General features: G+C 46.8%; 1 protein-coding gene and 1 pseudogene across 1 annotated transcript; both read left to right on the forward strand.

Moving 5' to 3' along the window:
• Window positions 1–1103: 1103 nt before the first annotated feature.
• LOC107125878 (tripartite motif-containing protein 7-like) lies at window positions 1104–11356 on the forward strand (the record flags this gene model as incomplete). The annotated part of the gene is made up of 4 exons (XM_015429340.1): window positions 1104–1126; window positions 3169–3284; window positions 7991–8023; window positions 10593–11356. Coding segments are annotated over 4 exons (768 nt in total), but the record flags the coding sequence as incomplete, so codon positions are not given.
• A 6850-nt stretch (window positions 11357–18206) lies between these two features.
• Window positions 18207–20014, forward strand: LOC107125879 (annotated as a pseudogene).
• The last annotated feature ends 392 nt before the right edge of the window (window positions 20015–20406 follow it).

Here is a 20406-nt window from a genome sequence, read left to right on the forward strand (position 1 = left end):
GGGACCTGGAGATCTCCCACTGCTACAAATTGATCTCCAGATGACAGAGATCAGTTCCCCTGGAGAAAATGGCTGCTTTGGAGGGTAGACCCTATGACATTATACCTGCTGAGTCCTTCCGCCGCCGCCCCCGCCCAATGCTGCCCTCTACAGAATCCACCCCCCAAATCTCCAGGTATTTCCCTCCTTAGAGCTGGCAACCCTACTTTCCCCTCAGTGCCTGTTGGTAGGCAACTAAGCTTGGTCCTGTCACCTATTTTGGGCTTTGGGAGAAAACACATTTGGGCCAGTCCTGATAGGGTTGCCAACTCCCAATGGGAAATTCCTGGAGACTTGAGGGATGGAGTCTGAAGAGGGTGAGGTTTGAGGAGGGGTGGGACCTCAGACAGGTACAATGCCATAGATGCCACCCTCTAAACCAGTCAGTCCCTCATGGGGAACCATTGTTGCCAATCTCCAGGTGAGGTCTGGAGACCACTCAGAATTACCACTGCTCTGCAGAAGGGAGGGCAGAAGTCAGCTGAAGTCAAAGGGGCAGATAAGGGTAGGTTGATGGTTAGCTGGGAAGGAGATGGGGTTGCCAACTCCAGGCTGGCAAATTCCTGGGGATTTGAGGGGTGGAGCCTGGAGAGGGTTGGGTTTGCGTAGGGGTGGGACCTCAGACAGGTAGAATGCCATAGACTCCACCCTCCAAACCAGCCATTTCCTCCTTGGTAACAATTGTTGCCAATCTCCAGGTGAGGGCTAGAGATCACTCAAAATTACAACTGCTCTTCAGGTAGCAGAGATCAGTTCCTCTGGAGAAAACAGTGGACTGTTTGCCCAAAGCCAGAGCACTCCCCCAGAGCCTCTTTCTAGATCTCGTTGTATTTATTTCCACAACGGGCCTTATTCCTAGTCAAATATAAAACCAAATGAAAGCATATATTCAGGAAAAATGAACCCGATTTCCCAAGCAATTTGAAATACTGGAGCTTCACTAAGATTAGAGAAGCCATGCCAATATATACTAGCTGGGGAATGTAGCCAGAGTATGTCTTTGCTGATATGTGTGAGGGCATGGGTCTGTACATCAATTCTGCTTCTTTTTCTTTTCCATCTAGGGCCTTGGAAACATTCTGCAACGGTAAGTAGCATTGTTAACCAGGGCTGTGTGTGAATGGCTTGCTTCTCTTAGGCCAGGCAGGAAAACTATAGTGTCAACTAAGAGAACAAGAGAATTTAGCTGTGATTTCCCTGTACTCAGTTGGAGTTAGCAGTAACACTAGCCGCACCAGCAGGTAATCAGTCTGCTATAGGGTGAACACGTAGGGTTGGGAAATTCTTGGAGTGAGGGGTTTGGGGGACTTCAGCAGAGATGTGTTGCCATAGAGCCCACCCTCCAATGCTGCCATTTCCTCCAGGGGAACGGATCTCTATAGTGTGGAGTTCAACTGTAATTCTGGGTGAGCTCCAAGCCCTAACTGGAGGTTGGCAACTATGCGCAGGAAGGCAGATGCACACTCTTCCCCACACAGTGTTTTCCCTGGCAACTCAGAGCACCCTGGGACATGTAGTCCTTACAGAGCACCCTGGGATGTGTAGTCCTGGCATATTCTTCCTCCTCAGGCTGCACTGTCCAGGAGCATCAAGGCCAGTACCTTAGACACTAGAAAAACAGCTTTAGGGGGTCTGGGGATTGGGTGGAGGCTGAGAGATCTTCTGCCTGCTCTTTGGGCTGGTGGGCTAGCTGGCTCTTCACTTTTCTGCTTGGCTAGTGTGGCTAGCCTGAAGCTGCAGCAGATGCTGCATAGTAATTGCTAGTGAATCCTGGAGCGGGGTGGGGAGAGGAATAACGATGATGATGATGATGTATGATGTATGAGGTGGGCCTTGTCCCTTGACTCACAATACCCCTGTTGCCCCCCAAAATTCAAAAGTGACATTGTGGCTTCTTGAACTGTTTTTCTGTCGGGTCCAGAGAGTAAAAGTTCATCCACATATTGTAACAGGGCTATATTATCATAATTAGTCCAGTTTTGAAGAGACTTGGCCAGACACTGACTAAAAAGTGATGTAGGAATTATAATACTAATATCGGTAGCTCCCCGATCCCCTTTTGCCTTTTCATCAGCCTCACAGATAGTTCGAACTTTATCCAAAACTAACTGTTTCTCCTCAGGAGAAAGAATCTGATTAAAAATTTGCTGAACATCTATCCATGTAGGGCTGATACATATTACACAAATCTTCAAATTCCTGAGCAACTTCCTCTGCATTTTCCCTATACTTTGGTAACCCCCTCGTCCATGTCAGTAAGTCAGTATTAGAAAAGGGACAATAGACTCAACCTGCCCTCCCGGAGCCAGAGCCTCCTGCAAAGGCATTACAGAAGTAGCAAACTTAGCAAACTGGGTTTCTAGACTCCCTTCATCAGGAGAAGAAGAAGAAGGGAATTATCTGTATTAATATCAGAAGAGTTAGAGCTTAAAGTTAGTAGTAGTAGTAGTAGTAATAATAATAATGACACTGAAAGGTTGCAACAATGAAATGAACAATACCCTTGAAATGAACATGAATAAAAAAAAAATTGCGGTTCTCTACTGGTATATGAAATGCTGAGATAGTCACCTCCTAAGGACCAGGGATCTTGGGAAATGTTGTTTTCTGGGACATCTGAGTAGCTGATAGAAATATCAGATGCCCTATCAGGTGCTCTGGAACCTGCATGGCCTGGGACGTGTGGAGGAATAGAGTCCTGGAGAGAGCCTGCCCCATTGTAGCCACCAATAAAGTGAGGGAAAAGTGGGGTTTATGGGGTCTGGGAAGCACACAGGGGATGAGTTTGGATCCCTTGACACACTCAACACTAGGGAGAGCAATGAGATGCAAAAATTTGAGAAATGGGGCGGTCACAAAGTTTGTCAGAATAACTAGTATAAACAAAGGCCCATGCAAACAAAGAAGAGTATTCCAAAATATGGTAATTGGCCTACAGTGGGAGTTGTAGCAGGTAAATACATCTTAGATTGAATCAGACGTTTCAGCTCCGTTTCTGCCTTCATTCTGTTTCCTTGTCTGCCTTGTTTAATCTAAGATGTAGGTTCCCAACTTTCACTTCAGATTCTCTGCTGAATGAAGACTAATGGATGGGCAGTCAGTCAGTAAATTTCACTTCTTTCTCCCTAGGTGTAACAAGGAGAAATTTCTGAATCCAGGAGCTTTTCCTCTTGAATTAAAGCAAGAGGTTGAGAACGTCTCTAAAATACATCCTTTTCTGGAGACTACGATGAATGAATTCAAAGGTAACAAGTTAAATATGTGAACTTTTAAAAATGGGTTTAGAAAAACAGAGCTAATCCAGTCCAATTGATACGTTTTAATTCAGATGTTCACCCGTGCTTAGGGTTGCCAGGTTGAGTTCGTCTGTAAATGTACCTGCTGTGTACTACCTCTTTAAGAGGCTATCCCAGTAGGCCTCAGAGCAATCAAGGGAGTAGGAGGGACTGTGTGCCTCTTCTCAGTCTTCTTACCAGCAGGGCCTTCTGTGAATCTGCCGGACCCAGCCAGGAGAACCCTGGCCTAGAGCAACAGAACAGCTTAGTTAAGTATTTTCTCACTCCTTATTCCAGTTGCCAAGTTCTCTGCTCGACAGTCACTGTTAATAAAGAAGCCTTTAGCCAAACTGAAGTGGGTGTTTGTTGCTGCTCCTCTACTCAAAAGTACCAATAGAAAAAGGAGTGGCAGAGTGTTTGGCTTCTTCATTCCTCTTCTGGTCGACTTACCTTAGGGGTGGTCAGCCATGGGCCCCATGCTGGCATCCCACCACCACCATGGAGTGACTCTTTGACCGATTTCACACAAGAGCTGCGCCACGGTCACACTTGCCTTTGCCCCGCTTCTGTTGGTCAATTTCCCACTCGAAGCCGTGCGGCCGCATTTTGACCCGCGGCTTCACCCGATTTTCCCCACAGTTTTTTGATCCTCAAAAAAAAGGATCACGAAACCGTGGGGAAAATTGGGCGAAGCCACGGGTCAAAATGCGGCCGTGTGGCTTCGAGTGGGAAATTGACCAATAGAAGTGGGGCAAAGGGAGGCACAGCTCTTGTGTGAAATCGGTCCATGAGTGGCTTCTGCAGGCCTCTTCTGAGTCCCCACCCCACCCTATTGGATTAGACTGCTGCATTGCCTGAGCCTCTGGGGACGGACTGGCCACTTAAGTGACTGAAGCTTTCCCCCCAGGGCCTCTTTCTACTCACCTCCTCTCCCTTCCCAGGGTTTTCTCTTGTACGCAGAGAGAAGAATTCATCCTGGTCAGCTCTGCTTGCCCTGGACTTACTTGCCCGAAGATGAGAAAAGAGCAAGAGTCCGGTAGCATCTTCAAGACAAACAAAATTTGTGGCAGCAGGGTAGGAGCTGTCGTGAGTCACTGCTCACTTCTTCAGGTACCATCTTGAACTACCTGAAGACGAGAGGCATTTTAAAAGTGGAGCTGGTGGGGGGAGGCGGAGCCAGTTTTCAGATTCTTCCCTAGACACTGGTTCCACTCTCTTCCCTGCAGGAGAGCGAAATCCAGTGCAAGCCCACCTATGCCAGCCTCATCTCTCTCTCTCTCTCTCTCTTTTCCCCCTTTTGCTCAGAAAGCTGCTGAGGAGTGGTGAGTCTTGCTCGCTCTGGCAGCTGCTGCTGTGCTGAGGATGAGGAGCAGCTGCTCTTGTCTCTGAGCAGCCCTGTGAGCTGTCCATCCTCCTCCCCTTTGACCTGCCTGCAGCCTTTCCATCAATGGCTGCATTTCTGTTGTCCCTCTCTCACTCCTCCTGCTTTGCCTCCTGGGAGCCATGTTAGACATTACAGTGTCCGTGGGTTTGACCCGTAGCCACTGTTTAAATACTTATATACTGGGTTCCATGGATGAGCAGACTCCAAGCCTAGTGATGCACTCAGCTTTATTAGTGATTCAGCAGGCACAAGCTCAGCCAGTTTCTGATAGAAACAGTCCTGGAATGTTCCAGCCCCAATACGTAACAGCCACCATCTCCACTTTAGGAAAGTGGAGATTTGAAGATAAAGCCTGGGAAGGACAGGGACCTCAGTGGGGGACAGTGCCTCAGAGTCCACCCTTCAAGAGGTTTCGGTTTCGGCTCCTCACCCAGCAGGCATGCACCGACAAGCTCCATACGGGGTGGCCTGTTCTGTGGCAGCTAGGAGGGGATCCGGCTGCGCCAGTTCCCCCCTGGGGCCCCTACAGAGGGCCCCTCAGCCATGGGGCACGAGTAGGCTGCTCCAGAGGTGCGATGCCAAGGGATTGAGGCACACTCTGCCCTGAAGGTCCTACTGCCACTGCGCCATCATGGCAACCAGAGGCACAAACCGGATGAGCGTTCAGGAGTTTCAGTGAAAATGCAAGACATCTCGGCAATTCATCGTTACTGGAAGAAACATGAGTGAATTTACACCAAGCGCACGAACTTTTAAACAGGCTCTGACCCCCCTTTCTACCAGCAATAGGGAAAGGGAAATATCCCCCCCCCCAACAAAAATGAAACTTTAAATAGAAGCCTTACCGGAAAGGGGGAAAGGGTCCGGAAAAACATTTGAGTGAGCAAGTGCATCGCTATGTAAAGTGAGTGAAGATAACCCCATTTAAGAACTTTCATAAACTTCCTGGGAAAAGATAACGACGAGTCGACAGGATAAAATGGCACTGAGGAAGCTGACTTCAGGTGCTGGCAAAACGTCATCTCCGGGAGCGAAACCGAAAGCTAGTACAGACTTTTCAACCACACTAGCTTCAGCATTGCGACTCCTACTGGATCAAATGACGAATCTCAACCAAAATTTTGAAACTCTCCAGAAACAAATGGTAAAGAACTCTAATGCAGTCAAAAAAGTTGTTTTCAAAACATCAGAACTTGATCAAAAAGTGGAGCAATTACAAAAAGAAAGAACCTGATAAAGAGCAAATCCTTAGACTTCAAGCAGAAAAATCAGCCTATGTGCTGAGGTTCCAAGGTGTTCCAGAGCAAAGCGGTGAGAATCTCAAAGAAATCCTGACTCAAGCATTGGCCCCACTGACAGGTGTGAAATTTGAAGAATTATTAAGCGATCTTGATGTGGTCTACAGATCATATCCTGAATATTTAAAGAAGAAAAACCTGCCAGGGGAAATTGTGGTCAGATTCTCGAAAAGGTCTACAAGAGACACGGTTCTTAAAGCCACTAATGGAAACATCTTGAAGATCAAAGATTCGGAGAGAAGAGTTCTAACGGATATACCAGTTGAAATCAGAAAGAAGCGAAGATACTACAAAGACTTAACTATATTTCTACAAAAAAAAATCAATAACCTACAGATGGCTCTTTCCGGAAGGATTAACATTTAAGTCTAAGGATTTAAAAGAAAAGATTGACTCTGTGGACAAAGCAAAAAGATTTTTGGAGAAAGTTCAAAGACCACTAAAGGAAACATCAGTAGTAGAAGAAGAGGAGTCAGCAGGAAGAAGGAGAATGCAGCCCATGTGGTTCGAGAAGTTGAATTGGACACAAACAGTTCATCTGAAGAAGATTCCTCATCAGAATTGGGAGCAGCTGCACCCAAGCTACATAAAAGAAAAACTGTCCCCGATAAAGATAAAAAGGAAAAGAAGGGAAGAAGAAATAAGTAGAGAAAAATAACGGAGATATAAGTACTTGGAGGGATAACTACTTTGCTTACCTGCTCAGAGCAAATATTTCTATGATAAGCCTTTACTAATTGTCTTAAATTGAAAAGAAGCCTTACTCATGTATGATATATCATGAGAATCTTAAATAAGCATTTTATTATCAGCAATATAGTTAACTCCTGTTAGCTTTTCTTTTAGCTATACTGTCCTATCACCTGTAGTTTGTTAGTGTTACCCATCCCTATTTTCTATGTAGTGTGTAGCATAAAAAAAGAGTCCATCCTTCAAAACCATTTTCTCCCAGGGAACTGATCTCTGTAGTCTGGAGATAAGTTGTAATTCTGGAAAGTCACCAGGTTTCTCCTGGAGGTTGGCATCCCTATACCCAAGCAAGGGACCAGCATGATTCCCCCCTTCCCTCTGCTCTTTGGGGGTGTGTGCTTGTTGTGGTATATCTGAAAAAAACTGCATGGATTGCCTTTGCCTTTTGCACTCTTTCAGAAAACAAGGTTGTCATTTTGCAAAGCTGAGTTTTCTCCTTGCCTTTCCTCCTCTTCCTCACCCTCCTTTGATTATTCCCCTTGTCCACAAAACTCAGTTTCTTTCTTCCCCTTCTGCTGGGATCATTTTAGAGCCTGTGCACCTTTTCCTTGTATTCATTACTGCACTATCCTAAGCATGTTTATTCAGAAATAATTTGCATTTTATTCAGTCGGGCTTTCTCCCAGGTAAGTATGTATAGGATTGCAGCCTTACAGTGAAGTTTTTTTGGGGGGGGGATAAGTCCCATTGAATATAGTGGGACACATCTGAGTAGACACTCACAGTGCTGAGTTGTGAGCCACTTCCTGAGCTCATGTTGGGCTGCAAAAATGGACCACAGTGGAAAGGGGCTAACATGGTCCATTTCCCCCAGGGTGGTTGTTGGCTTCCCAGTCGACCATTTCAGGAATTAGTGTCAGGGCAGTGGATGGGTGCACCGTCCTGATTTGCCCCCCCTGTCCATCTCACCTGGCAGTTCTAGGCCCCCATCCCTGACTTGTGTGCAGGGCCCCCAGAACCAATAAGACCACCCAAGACACCTTTCCTACATACAGAAGATCAAACATGAGATCTTGTTTTCTTCTAGAATTTGTGGGGGGCAATTAAAAGTACCAGGACAGGAACAAGTGAGAGAAAATGGTAACTAGCAATAGGGCCTTCTTTGTAGTGGAATCCCCCCCCCCAAATTATCTTTGATAATGCTATAAAACTGGCATAGCTCTAAGCATTCCAAAATACCTGACGTGATCCCTAGAACCCCTAAGTGTCAGTGCTAATGTTTCCGTTCTCATTTTCTTTTGTAGAGACTGTGCTCGCAGGACCAGAGGCCAAGGAAGGTAAATATCTAGGCATGGGTGGGAAGATATTACAGGCACAATAAATAGAGAATATTCCAGTAGATTACAGCTATTGTGGAATTCACTTTAAAAATCATTTCCCCAAAGTGTCTGGGTTTATGACATTGAATGTTAAATTCTGACGACGACAACATTGGATTTATACCCCGCCCTTCACTACCCAAAGGAGTCTCAGAGTGGCTTACAATCTCTTTTCCCTTCCTCTCCCCACAATATACTCCCTGTGGGGTAGGTGGGGTTGAGAAAGCTCTTTGAAAACTGCTCTTGAGAGAACAGCTCTGAAAGAACTTGAGCGTGACCCAAGGTCATGTTTGCAGCTGCATGTGGACAAGTGGGGAATCAAACCCAGTTCTCCCAGATTAAAGTTTGCTCTACTAACCACTACACGAAATTGGCTCTGAATGATGACGTTATAGGGAGATAGAAGGAGAACTGTCCAAAGTCTCTGCAAGTAAAATGAAGGGCAAGAAGAGATGCATGGAAGATGACTTGTAGTTGCATGTTTCTGCAATTTGGCCATAATCTGTTGCACTGTCTGGTATGATTTGGTCCTGATTTCAGATAGATTTGAGTGGCTTTTTTGGATGTACTTAGTTTAGTTTTCAGATAATTTGGAACAAATCTGTCCTTCCCTTCTGGGGATAGATTGTACCATTGGACTTCGCACTGTAATCAGTGCAGTCAATACATCCAAGCCATTCATTGAATTCAAGAATTATTAATCAGGGGAGGAGGAGACTGATTATCATTGCTAATGGCAAAATTTCTACAAGTGGAGCTATTTAATGACAATATATCTGTTGAAAGAAGGTAGAAAAGGCACTAGCCATTGGAAATACCAAGGACCCAAACCAGCAAAAGACCCAAATGGTGGTAATGAGTAGAACCCATCTGTAATTAGGGATGCTCACGAACTGGCTCATAAACTAATGTTCATGATGAATTTTGGCCAGTATGTGATTTGTGAAGTAAAGTTCATGGCAGGTCAACCAGCACGAACTTTCTACAAACCTTCAAGCAGTTCGTGGAAAGTTCATGCCCATTCATGAATGGCTATATTTCCAGATTGTCTTTGCTCAAACAAAATATTAACTGAACTTCAAAGAAACATGGGAGGCGGAATTCTCTAGCCTTGGAAACACTGTTGTCAGTTTCAAACTAGTCATGTCAGATTCAAGAGGTTTTCCCCCTTTGCTGGTGTCCCTTTCTTGTACAGAGCTTGCAAAAAAAACCCCCACACACTTGGATTTGTAACTTTGAGCTTTGAGAGCAGTCCTTTTACGCTTGCAATGCCGGTGGCACTGGCTTCTGCTGGGCACTCTGTGATTGCATTTATACTGCTGGGTGCTCTGTACATTGTACTGGTTCAGCTGGGCTTGCAAAAATTCCCTCCTTGCTTGGATTGTGATTGAGCTGACATTACCACAATGGCACTGGATTCTGCTGGGCTTCCAGTCCCACCCCCTTGCTTGGATTGTGAGTCTGTGCTTGGCATCAATCCTGTTGAGCTGGCATTGCCACATTGGCACTGGATACTCTGCGATTGCACTGGGCACTCTGCACATTGCACTAGTTCTGCTGAGCTTGCAAAAATGCCCCCCGCTTTCAGTTTGTACTGCAGAGAGTCTCTGTTTTGACCTTAGTCCTGTTGGGTTTGCAGTGCCACAGTGGCACTGGTTCTGCTGGGCTTTCAAAAATGCCCCCCTTCAGTTTCTGTTGAAGAAATTCTGTGGGACTTCAGTGCTGTTCTGATGGGCTTCTATTGCCCTTACTTATTTTTGCTGGGTTTTTCCCCTCCATTGGAAAATGGAGAATGGGGGCACCTTCTTTGGGGGGCCATAACTTGGACTCGGTGAATCCAGTCCTCACCAAACTTGGAGGATGGGTAGAAGGGAGTCACCCAGAGATATGCTGCAAGTTTAGTGTCTCTAGCACCCCGAGGGGGCCACTCTATCACATCACAAACCTAACAAACCAAAACTGGTTTGTTCAGCCTCTAAAAGTTCCATGATGGTTCATTGTTCACAAACCGGGCACACTACAGACCAAACTGCATTTTCCCAGTTTGTACCCTCCCCTCCCTGCCTGTATCTACCCCAAGGCATGTGAAGAACAAAGCTATAGCAGGGAAGGCTTTCCCAATTCCAGGCTTTGGTGTCTGCTCTCATTCTCCTCAGCCTTAATCACAGAATCAGTGAAGTCCAGTGACAAAAAAACGGGCTCCACAGCATGGGACTTGGCTCAAGCACTGTTCTTTTTATTTCTTGAACTGACTCTTCCTGGATTTACTTTGTTACCGAAAGAACTGCAATGCAGCCCAAACCAATGCTGGGGGCTGTAGAGAATTTTGACCTGATCTTCTGTTGTAATCAGCATGTCGATCACAAGAGCTGTAGCAACCCCCCTTTGCCTTGCTGGACGGGAGGGGGAGAGGGTAATATTTCAATCCTATATTCTATTCTCATGCATCCTCCCGAACTTGTAGCAGACGCTGCTGCTGGAACTTTCAAAACATTAAAACAGGCTGACCCTTTTTTCTCTTTTGCAGCAAAGCTCACTGTCAGCGGAACCTGTACAGTCCCCACACTAGTCGTATTGGCGAATGACTACTCACCTAATGTGCATTCATTTGGCACCAGACCTAATGTGCATACATTTGGCACACCTAATGTGCATTCATTTAGCACCAGACAGCAGTGGGGTAATTCCTACCAAAACCCCAGCCAATTTTCTTGTTGGTCCTACGTTATGGGAATTGAGAGAATAAATTCAGGGAGCTGTTCCTGGGTAATGAATATAACGAATGAAAAGTTCTGGGCTGTGGGGGTAGCCCTTGAGTCTTTTCGGGGAAGAAATGTGTCCGGGTTGACCCCTGAACAAGGGATTTGGGCTGTGGGGCAATCAAATGGTAGCTGGTATGCATTCACTTCTGCTGGGACACATCGATTGACATGTCCATGGTCCAGCAATCAGATCCATGCGTGTCCCATCAACCCTTGTTATGATACAACCATCCAGGTCTCACTAAACCATGAACAAGGCTCGGTAACATTTTTGAATGCTGACAACACTGCCATGTATACTTTTCACAATGCCTCTTTCTCTGGGCAGCCAATATCCTCCTGGTACTTTGTGGGCAAGTGAAACGAGGCAGCTATTCTGGATGTATGTGAGATGTGGCAGCAGCTTAATGCAAGGCAGTTTCTGCTCTTTTCCCAGTATCTCCTCCTGAGAGCCAGCTTTGGGAACAGCTGCCAACTGAGTCATTCCTGTGAGGTGAGAGAGGCCCATTCTGCATCTAGTATTTGCTCTGCTGTTTTACCAAATCTAAGTTGGAACAGAAATTCTCCTCTGCATTGCATGCCACTTTCATTTTCTTTGATTGTCGGATTTTATGGAAGCCTCCACACTGCATGCTGGTTTCACTTCCTTTGATCTCTTGGTTTTATGGTAACATCTACATAGATTTATGGCCATTTTATGGTCATTCAGGGGTGACTCTGCAGTCAATACAGCGTTGGCCCAGGGTATCTGAATGTGGTTTTGAGCCACATCTGTTTCTGTTCCAGTGTGTGTTTGGTAAAACGACAGAGCGAATCCTAGATGCAGAATGGGCCTTAGTCTGCAGTGGTAGCTGTGTCCAGTCCTTGCAATGATTCCAAGAAAAAGAAGAGAGATTGGATTTATACCCTTCCCTTCACTCAGAGTCTCAGAGAGGCTTACAAACTCCTTTCTCTTCCCCTCCCCACAACAGACACCCTGTGAGGTAGGCGGGGCTGAGAGAGCTCTGACAGAAACTGCTCTTTCAAGGACAGTTCTTCTCAGAACTAAGAGCCAAGGAGTGCACCAAAAAGCTTTTGGCCCTCTAGTCTTGAGTTGTGGGGAAATTGTCTTTGTTCCAGGGAATGAATTCTGAAAGAGCCCCTGCATTCCAAAGGTTTTCACCACTGCCTCATTGTGGCATGAATACCAAAAGCGCAAGAGCTTCTAAACAATAAAATATGTAAAAATGTGTAACACGATTAGCTTCCTCAGGAGCTTTTGAGAGGAGATCATGTCTTGGAGGGTGTTCCCCTTCCAGCACCCATTTTACCCTTAATGGGAGGGCCAACCATAATGTAATTGTTTTCACACTGCCATAAGAAAATGATGTGACTGTACTGTGGTACCAGTACATCTCTGCTGACGTGATTAATGGGGGAGGAGGAGATTGGATTTATACCCTTCCCTTCACTCAGGGTCTCAGAGCAGCTTACAAATTCTTTTCCCTTCCACTCCCCACAACAGACAGCCTGTGAGGTAGGTGGGGCTGAGAGAGCTCTTTCAAGAACTGCCCTTTCAAGGACAGCTCTTGTCAGCACTATAGCTTGCCCAAGGTCATCCAGCAGCTGCAAGTGGAGGAGTGGGGAATCAAACCTGGTTCTCCCAGATTAGAGTCCACACACTTAACACTACACCAAACTGGCTGGGTTAATATGCAGCTTGCCAGGTTAAAGTAGGAACCTGTGAGGCCTACCTTGCCTGGAAGACAGAGTTGTCTCCACAGTACAACTGGTGCATTTCTTCCAGGGTGACGCACAGAACTGCCTTTGCAAATTTGAGATGATAATCTACAAAACAAACGGAATCCAGCCTCCTTGTATTTCACATTGGCCCTCTTATTTTTGTATTCTACTTGGTATCCCTTTGCTTTCTTAATGATACTGCTTAAAACTAGTAAATGCTTTCCAACTGCTGATTCCATTGTCGCTGTATATGAAATCACAACACCTCCCGTCCTAGGACTATATTGAAGAAACCTTGATTAATAAATGTTATGAGTCTTTGAAGAATCTGCATATCTTTGCATAGGCTTAAAAGCCATTCTGAAAATATTTCTTTGATGGATTATGAATTTAAATTGATAAAATCTGCATATGTTTGCAGATAGAAACGACCCTACTGGGAAAGGCAGGCTTTGTTTTTAGATACTGCAATGCATGTGTTGTGATGGGTGCCATCGTAGGAGAGCCATTCCTTCCTGTAATGTATCCGCCATGACCACGTGCGCGACCGTTGGGCCATGCGGTCAAGCACATGTTCATAGCTTCGTACTTTCGGACAATAGCCCAAGCGGATCCTAGCCCGCACCAATCAGGGGGCCAGGTCCGCCGCCGAGAGCCTATGGGACTCTCGGCTACTGTATCAACCTATAGGTATTTTGGTGGTGGGTTCTGGGGCATATATACCGGTCTGCGTGCCAGTGTGGCTTGTCTTGTTCTGATCTAAATAAAGTACTCTTTGCTGAATCACTCCACGTTTCCGAGTACTTTTCACTTCCTGTGCCTGAGAGAAGGGGGAATGCCTCTTAGAGGACTCTTCTCACTTGCAGCTTATGTTAAGTGTTTGTACTACAACTTTTCTTTAAAGAATCTTTAAACAATCCAAATGTTTTATTCAATGTTTTATTAATATGCTCTGCTATCATGATTTCATGCATATGGGAGAAAGGTCCAGCAGGACTGAGGTACAGAATGACACCTTACTGGGGGAACCTCTCAGTTCCTCTGTGCCAGCCCCGTTCATGAGGTCTTCATGAGAAATGACTTGGGAGGCTTATGTTTGTATTTCACCCACAAGGCCTGCTGCAGCTCCACTAGCCGGTTTTATTTTCCCTCGTGTTATTCCAGATTACTTCCACTATTTGTATCTTGAATGTTTATGACTTTTAATTTGTTCTTCAGCCCTAATTAAGAGAAAGTTTTGATTACTCACCGGGATTTGAAAACTGGCATGTTTGACTCAAATGTTCCAATTGGAGTCTGTTTCTCCTTTGTTCTCCCCCCCTCTTATTTTTTCATCATTGTGTGGTACGTCCAAAGGGCAGGGACTTATTCATTGTCAGTTTATGATTTGCTCTAACTGGATATACTGAGCCAATGTTTCATACTAGTTTGCCTTGGTGGGGAGGGCGGGGTATAAATTGAATGAATGAGTGGTTTTCTTTTTCTGCAGGCTGAATTTCCACAATAAAAACGAATGTGTTTTTCAATGCTATTTTTGTACCTACTTCATATAAATGTCATGCAATTAACTCAAAATTATTTCCTGAATACTGAGTAGCTTCCTGAAGCTTTTTTAGGCAATTGATGGTTGACACACGGTTTGGACTGGGGACTTCAGTTTTCCCTCATAGCTGCAATAAGGTATCAACTCCCTACTGTGGGGCTGGGGGAGGGCATGGCAGAATGTGCCTGAAATCTGCAGGCTAGCCCTGTATGAACAGACCTGAGAACATAAGAAGAGCCTTGCTGGGTCAGAGCAGTGGTCCATCTAGGCCAGCATCCTGTCTCACACAGCGGCCAACCAGATCCTCTGGACAACCAACAACAGAGCATAGAGCTCGAGGCCTTCCCCTGATGTTGCCTCCTGGCTCTGGGATTCAGAGGACTACTGCCTCTGAATGTGGAGGTTCCCCTCAATCACCGTTGCTAGTAGTAGCCATTGATAGACTTATCCTCCATGAATCTATCTAATCCCCTTTTAAAGCTGTTTATTTCTGTGGCCAGCACTACCTCCTTTGGCAGCAAATTCCGCACTTTAATTACTCTCTATGTAAAGTATCAGTCCTTAACCTCCTGCCCATCAGTTTCATTGGATGTTCTCGAGTTTTAGTATTTTGGGAAAGGGAGAAAAAATCTCTTCGTCAACTCTCTCCATACCATGCATAATTTTATAAACATCTATTATGTCCCTCCTTAGTCTTCTCTTTTCTAAACTGAAAAGTCCCAGACTATAGTTATTCTCAATAGAGGCTGCAGGGGGAAAAGAAATGGAAATGTAGGTTGGCTGCTGGGTGGGAAGGATATAGGGTTGCTAACTGGATTACAAAATTTGTGGAGATTTGAGGGGTGGAGCCTGGGGAGGGTGGGGTTTGAGGACAGGAGGAACCTCAAGACAGGTATAATACCATAGACTCCACCCCCCAAAGCAGCAGTTTCCTCCAGAGGAACTAGTGTTGCCAGCCTCCAGGTGAGAGGTGGAGATGATCATCTCTGGATGACAGAGATCGTTCTTTGGAGAAAATGGCTGCTTTGGGGGGTGGACTGTATGACATTATATCCTACTGGGGTTGCTTCCCTTCCCAGACCTCACTCTAACAAGGCTCCACCCCCAAATCTCCAGCAATTTCCCAACCTGAAGCTGGTAACCCTAAGGGGAACTGATCTCTGTACTTGGGAAAGCCAATGTGATACCTGGGGAGCGGCTGCTGCGGGGGGGGGGGGAGCAGGTGGGAGGCCGGGAGAGTGATGGAAGAAAAAAGCAAAAGTGATGGGGTGGGGGCAGAAAGAGAGAGAGAGTGAAGGGGTGGAGAGCAGAAAGAGAGAGGAAGTGACAGGCATGCAGGAGAGAGAAAGAATAAGAAAAGGGCTGGCAGGAAGGAGAAGGGGGGAAGCAAATGGGGGGGATGGGATAGCCACTCCTGCAAGTTTCTTGCGGGTCCCCACTTGTTTGGTATAAAACAATTTTTTTTCACCCTAGGAAAACTGGAAAATAACTTGCTCTGCCAGGCTCTGGGGATGATACAGTGTTGTTGTGCTCTCTGTTTTATAACAAAGAGTGTGAGAGAAGTAGGGAGAGAGGGGAAAAAACAAAGGTGGGTGCTAAGTTCTCTGAAAGTAGACTGCACCGAGGAGATAAAACCTGCAGTGGGGGGAATGGGATAGCCACCTTCACCAGTTTCTTTTGGGTCCCCACTTGTAATATGTTAAAGAGAACATAACATGAGTTACACCTGCACTGCTGACCACACACCTCTCCACAGCATCATGGTGCTTCTGTATACCTCTAGAGTTTTCTCCTTCTCTACTAACTTTGCAAAACTTGCTTTGCTGTGATGCTTTGGGAAAGTCTGGATCTCTCCACTCTAATCTATTTGAGCACTCCCCCCCTTCCCCATCAAATGCTGCAGCCATTTCACTCCCCAGCACCACCGGGAGACCCCCTCCCTCAGGAATTGAATGAGGAGGGGGTGGTTGAAGGTCTGCAACAGAAGTTGGAGAGTCAGTGTGAAAAGTACGCAGACGGAGAGTGATTTCAGCTAAGCATACTTTTATTAGTCAGGAACAAGACACCTTGGCCGGCTCGCAGGCCGGCTTATATTCCACCACCGCACACACACACCCCACTCCCGATAGGCTATTTACAGTAAGCCAGAGACCTATTGGCCTTCCGGCTTGGGACTTAGCCCTTTCATTGGGCCTGGCTAGGATCCTACTGGCCCATTGTCTTTAGGCATGAAGCTTGAGGTTTTGGTCAAGGGACAAGCTCGGGCATGCCTGGCTTCGTCAGGCTGTATACACTACACTCCTCCCCCCTTGGTTCGCAATGCACCCGCAGACAAAATCCTCCAGGTAGGCTGGTGGTTTCCGAGTGCGGGTCGAGCAGTGTGGTTCCGGGGCCGCGGAGGCGTTTCCCCCGGAAACCCTTGGTGGCGCGCGGACTGGGGATGGTGCTGGGTGTGGCGGTGCCAGTGTTTCGGGCGCCTCTGGATGAGGGGACTCGGGCACCCCAGCTGGGGAAGTTCGAGTGTCAGCCTAGAGGGGCGGGCTTGGTCCGGTCACCGGTTGTTGGACACCTTGTTCGGGTTCCGGAGTGTCAGCCAGATCCGAGTCCTCGGGGTCGAAGGGCAGCGTCCTGCGGCGTAGCTGGTCTATGTGGCGGCGTAGCACTTGGCCGTCCTCACATGAGACCTCGTACGATCGGGGGCCCTTCACTCGGATGACTCAAGCTGGAATCCACGAGGGCCCCCGGGTGTAGTTGCTCACATAAACTGGATCGTCCGGGAAGAAGCCCCTGGCGGCCTCGTGCGTCTCCGTGCTTGGGGCCTCCGGTGATGCCCGATCGGGCTTGGGACCTAGCCCTTTCATTGGGCCTGGCTAGGATCCCACTGGCCCATTGTCTTTAGGCATCAAGCTTGAGGTTTTGGTCAAGGGATAAGCCCAGGCATGCCCGGCTTCATCAGGCTGTATACACTACACAGTGAAAATCCTCCTCATTTTGTCACAGTAACATCTGGTAATTTTTTTGTAGTTAGCCTCAAACTCATTGAGGAGTGAAGTGAATGTTTTAAAAGTATTGTCAACAATTGGTTAGTTGACCAAATCTTGTTTGACTAGTCAAATGACAAACCTTAACTACTCCCCCCCCCCCAGCCTCTTTTTCCCTAGGTCAAGCAATACAAGAATAAAAATTCACAGTGCTGCATTATCTTTATCTGCATATATTCGCTGGATTTACCTCATACGTTATTGATAATGGCAAATCAAGGTGTTGGGGCTTACTTGTCCTTGGTGGATTGAAAAATGCCAACAAACGGTATCTCCGTCTCACCTTGGAATCTACTTCCTACTTTCCCACATCTCTCTCTCTCTCATATCCCTTCCTGTTCTGGGTTCATTTAAGTCGTTCCTTACCCAGACCACCCCTTTGCTCACTCTGACTTCCCATCAGACATTGGGTGGGGGTGTTTTTTTTAAAAAAGTTTCTGAGTCTTCTGCTATCACGGTTGTAGGACTGCCCTGCATTCCAGGAGAGTCATAAGCAGAGGTCATTTCGGGGGAGGGATTGCGGGGGATCGCAGTTCCCTCGGGTGAGGTGTGGGGGGCGGGGCACATGATGAAGCCACACCCCCTGCTTCCGGCCGCCCCGCTTCCGGCCCTCATTCAGTCAGGAGGAGGCAGGAGAAGAGGGAGGGTAAGTTGCTTCCTCCCCACCTCTCCCCACCCCTGCCTGCCTGGGGCCAGGGAGGGCCTTGGCGGGGCTTCCTCGCACTCCCGCCGGCCTTGCAGGTCCACCACCAGGCCTTATGATGTCAGGGGGTGTGGCATATGCTAATGAGTTATGCTAATGAGTTCCCCTAGCTCTTTTTCTACGAAATGACCCCTGGTCATAAGGTGCTGGCTGGCTATGCCTTGGTGTTGCTAACAGTGGGAACAAACCCAGAGGGGATTGTCCTGCTGGTCTTGTTGTACCTCCAATAAGATTTTATTCCAGTGTAAACTTGTGTGGACGGCAGCCCACTGTCGTCAGATGCAATGCAGTGGCTGGGTCTCACTAGGCAGATGTTTATATATGTGGTTGTGGTGGGACTGGGAGGATAAACAGAGTCAGTGGGTCTGAAATGCAGAAAGTACCAGGTGAGATGGAATTAACTAAAAATCAAAGGTAGTCATAAGAACATAAGAACATAAGAGACGCCAATGTTGGATCAGGCCAAAGGCCCATCCAGTCCAACACTCTGTGTCACACAGTGGCCAGAAATACCAGGTGCCATCAGGAGGTCCACCAGTGGGGCCAGGACATTAGAAGCCCTCCCACTGTTGACCCCCCCCCAAAAAACCAAGAATACAGAGCATCACTTGCCCCAGAGTCCCTATCTATACCTTGTGGCTAATAGCCACTGATGGACCTCTGCTCCATATGCTTATCTAATTCCCTTTTGAAGCCGTCCATGCTTGTAGCCGCCACCACTTCCTGTGGCAGTGAATTCCAAGTGTTAATCACTCTTTGGGTGAAGAAGGACTTCCTTTTATCCGTTCTAACCCGACCGCTCTGCAGTTTCATGGAGTGCCCACGAGTCAAGCCTCTCCCTGTCCTGCTTCCTCCATAGGCCCTTCTTCTCCCTCTCAGAGCCAGGCATCACCTTTTGCTTCCTCAGCGGCACAGGCGCACTTGGGTTTCTAGACAGGACCACACAACTACATTTCTCAATGTCATTGGTGCCAACATGCACCATGACCGCTGACTCCTCCCCAGCACTGTCTATCAACCTATCTGCTCATTGCGTGATGTCCACAACCTTCGCACCAAGCAGGTATCTGGAATGGGTTCCCCCCAACCACCGCTTTGTGCCTAAAGAAACTTATGGATCAGGCCATAAGGAATTATGCTAATTTCATCACTAGATGTTTTGCCGCTTTTGGGGCGCAACCAGTGTGCACCACAGTGACCTCTCACACCTGGGTAGAACTGGAGCAGCCTAAAAGAGGATTTCTCTCTGTCCTTACAAAAACATTCTGTACATATGAAGATTCTGAGGAAAAGGTGAAAGGAAAGGAAATCAACCCCTCTACCAGAAAAAAAAAATGGAAATGTTGAGAGAAAAATCCCTCTTTGAATTATTTACCTGATTGTTGAGAATGGAGAGGATCAGGGACCTGTACCCAGAGCAGATGTGATTCAAATCATGGAGGATATTGTGTAGTGGGTTGCCGCATGGATGAACGACAAAGACTGGCGTAGTGCATAGCACGCTTTATTAGAACACAACAAGACTGGCTACTAACGGCCGGCAGGCCAACTGTATACATTCCAGGGACACACCCCTGGACCCCGTTGGTGGGTTTAAATCTCCCGCCACGGTGCCCATTGGTTCCCCAGTGGAGGGACTAGGAGCCTAGTCCCTATTGTTCTCCCAGAGTCAAGCTCTGGCTGCTCACTGGCCCCCGGTGGCGGTCAGCATACACAACAGAGGAAAAGGAGTTAAAGATTGTCTTACTGAAGGAGGCGGCAGACACTCCAGTTTACAGACTAATGAGTGGTCATCAGATTCACGAAGAGCGCCTCAGACCCAGAGACAAGCAGAGAGCTAGCTCCAAAAAGGGGGCTGTTCAGCAGAAGGAATTTTTACTACAGCTATTGCACAGCACAATTTAGACATGAAGATCAAATAGATTCAGCCGTGGGTTGAAAAGAAATATCACGTTAAGGTTATTGTGCAGGAAAAGAAAGTTACTGATGAACGGGAAAAGATGTTAGAGTTCTCTGGGCAAATTTTGGAGACTATGCCTCAGAAAAGCAACTTACCTCTCCCCACCTTGTGATCCTAAAGAAGGAAGAAGTGTGTGCATACACCGACATATGTCAGAGAAAGAACTCCAGGCATACAAGCGTATGGAAAAAGAGAAAAAGAACTCAGAAGGACAGTAAAAAGGAAGCTACTAAAAAACCAAAACAAAACCAAAGGTAGTCAAGAACAGTATAGAGACCATTAACCATAGCAGTAATGGCCATTTCTCTAGTTTTGTGAAGCTAGTTAACAACTTGATGGGGGGAGTTCCAGCATTGACTAAAGTAGGCAATACCTATAATGGCTAAGGAATCTCAAGTCCTTGTTTAGCCCAGGCAGGGGAAGGTTGTGTTAAACTTCTTTTTGAATTCTAATCCAGCAGTTTCATGCTGGAGTCTCCCTTTTAGGGCTGTGAGTCTCCAGGTGGGGCCTGGAGATCTAGCATTATAACTGATCTCCAAATGACAGAGATCAATTTCCCTGGAGGGCATGGCTGCTCTGGAGGGTGAATTCTATGACATTATACTCTGCT

Source organism: Gekko japonicus, unplaced genomic scaffold, assembly GCF_001447785.1.
Source record: "Gekko japonicus isolate JY-2015 unplaced genomic scaffold, Gekko_japonicus_V1.1 scaffold6378, whole genome shotgun sequence".
NCBI classification, from domain to species: Eukaryota; Metazoa; Chordata; class Lepidosauria; order Squamata; family Gekkonidae; genus Gekko; species Gekko japonicus.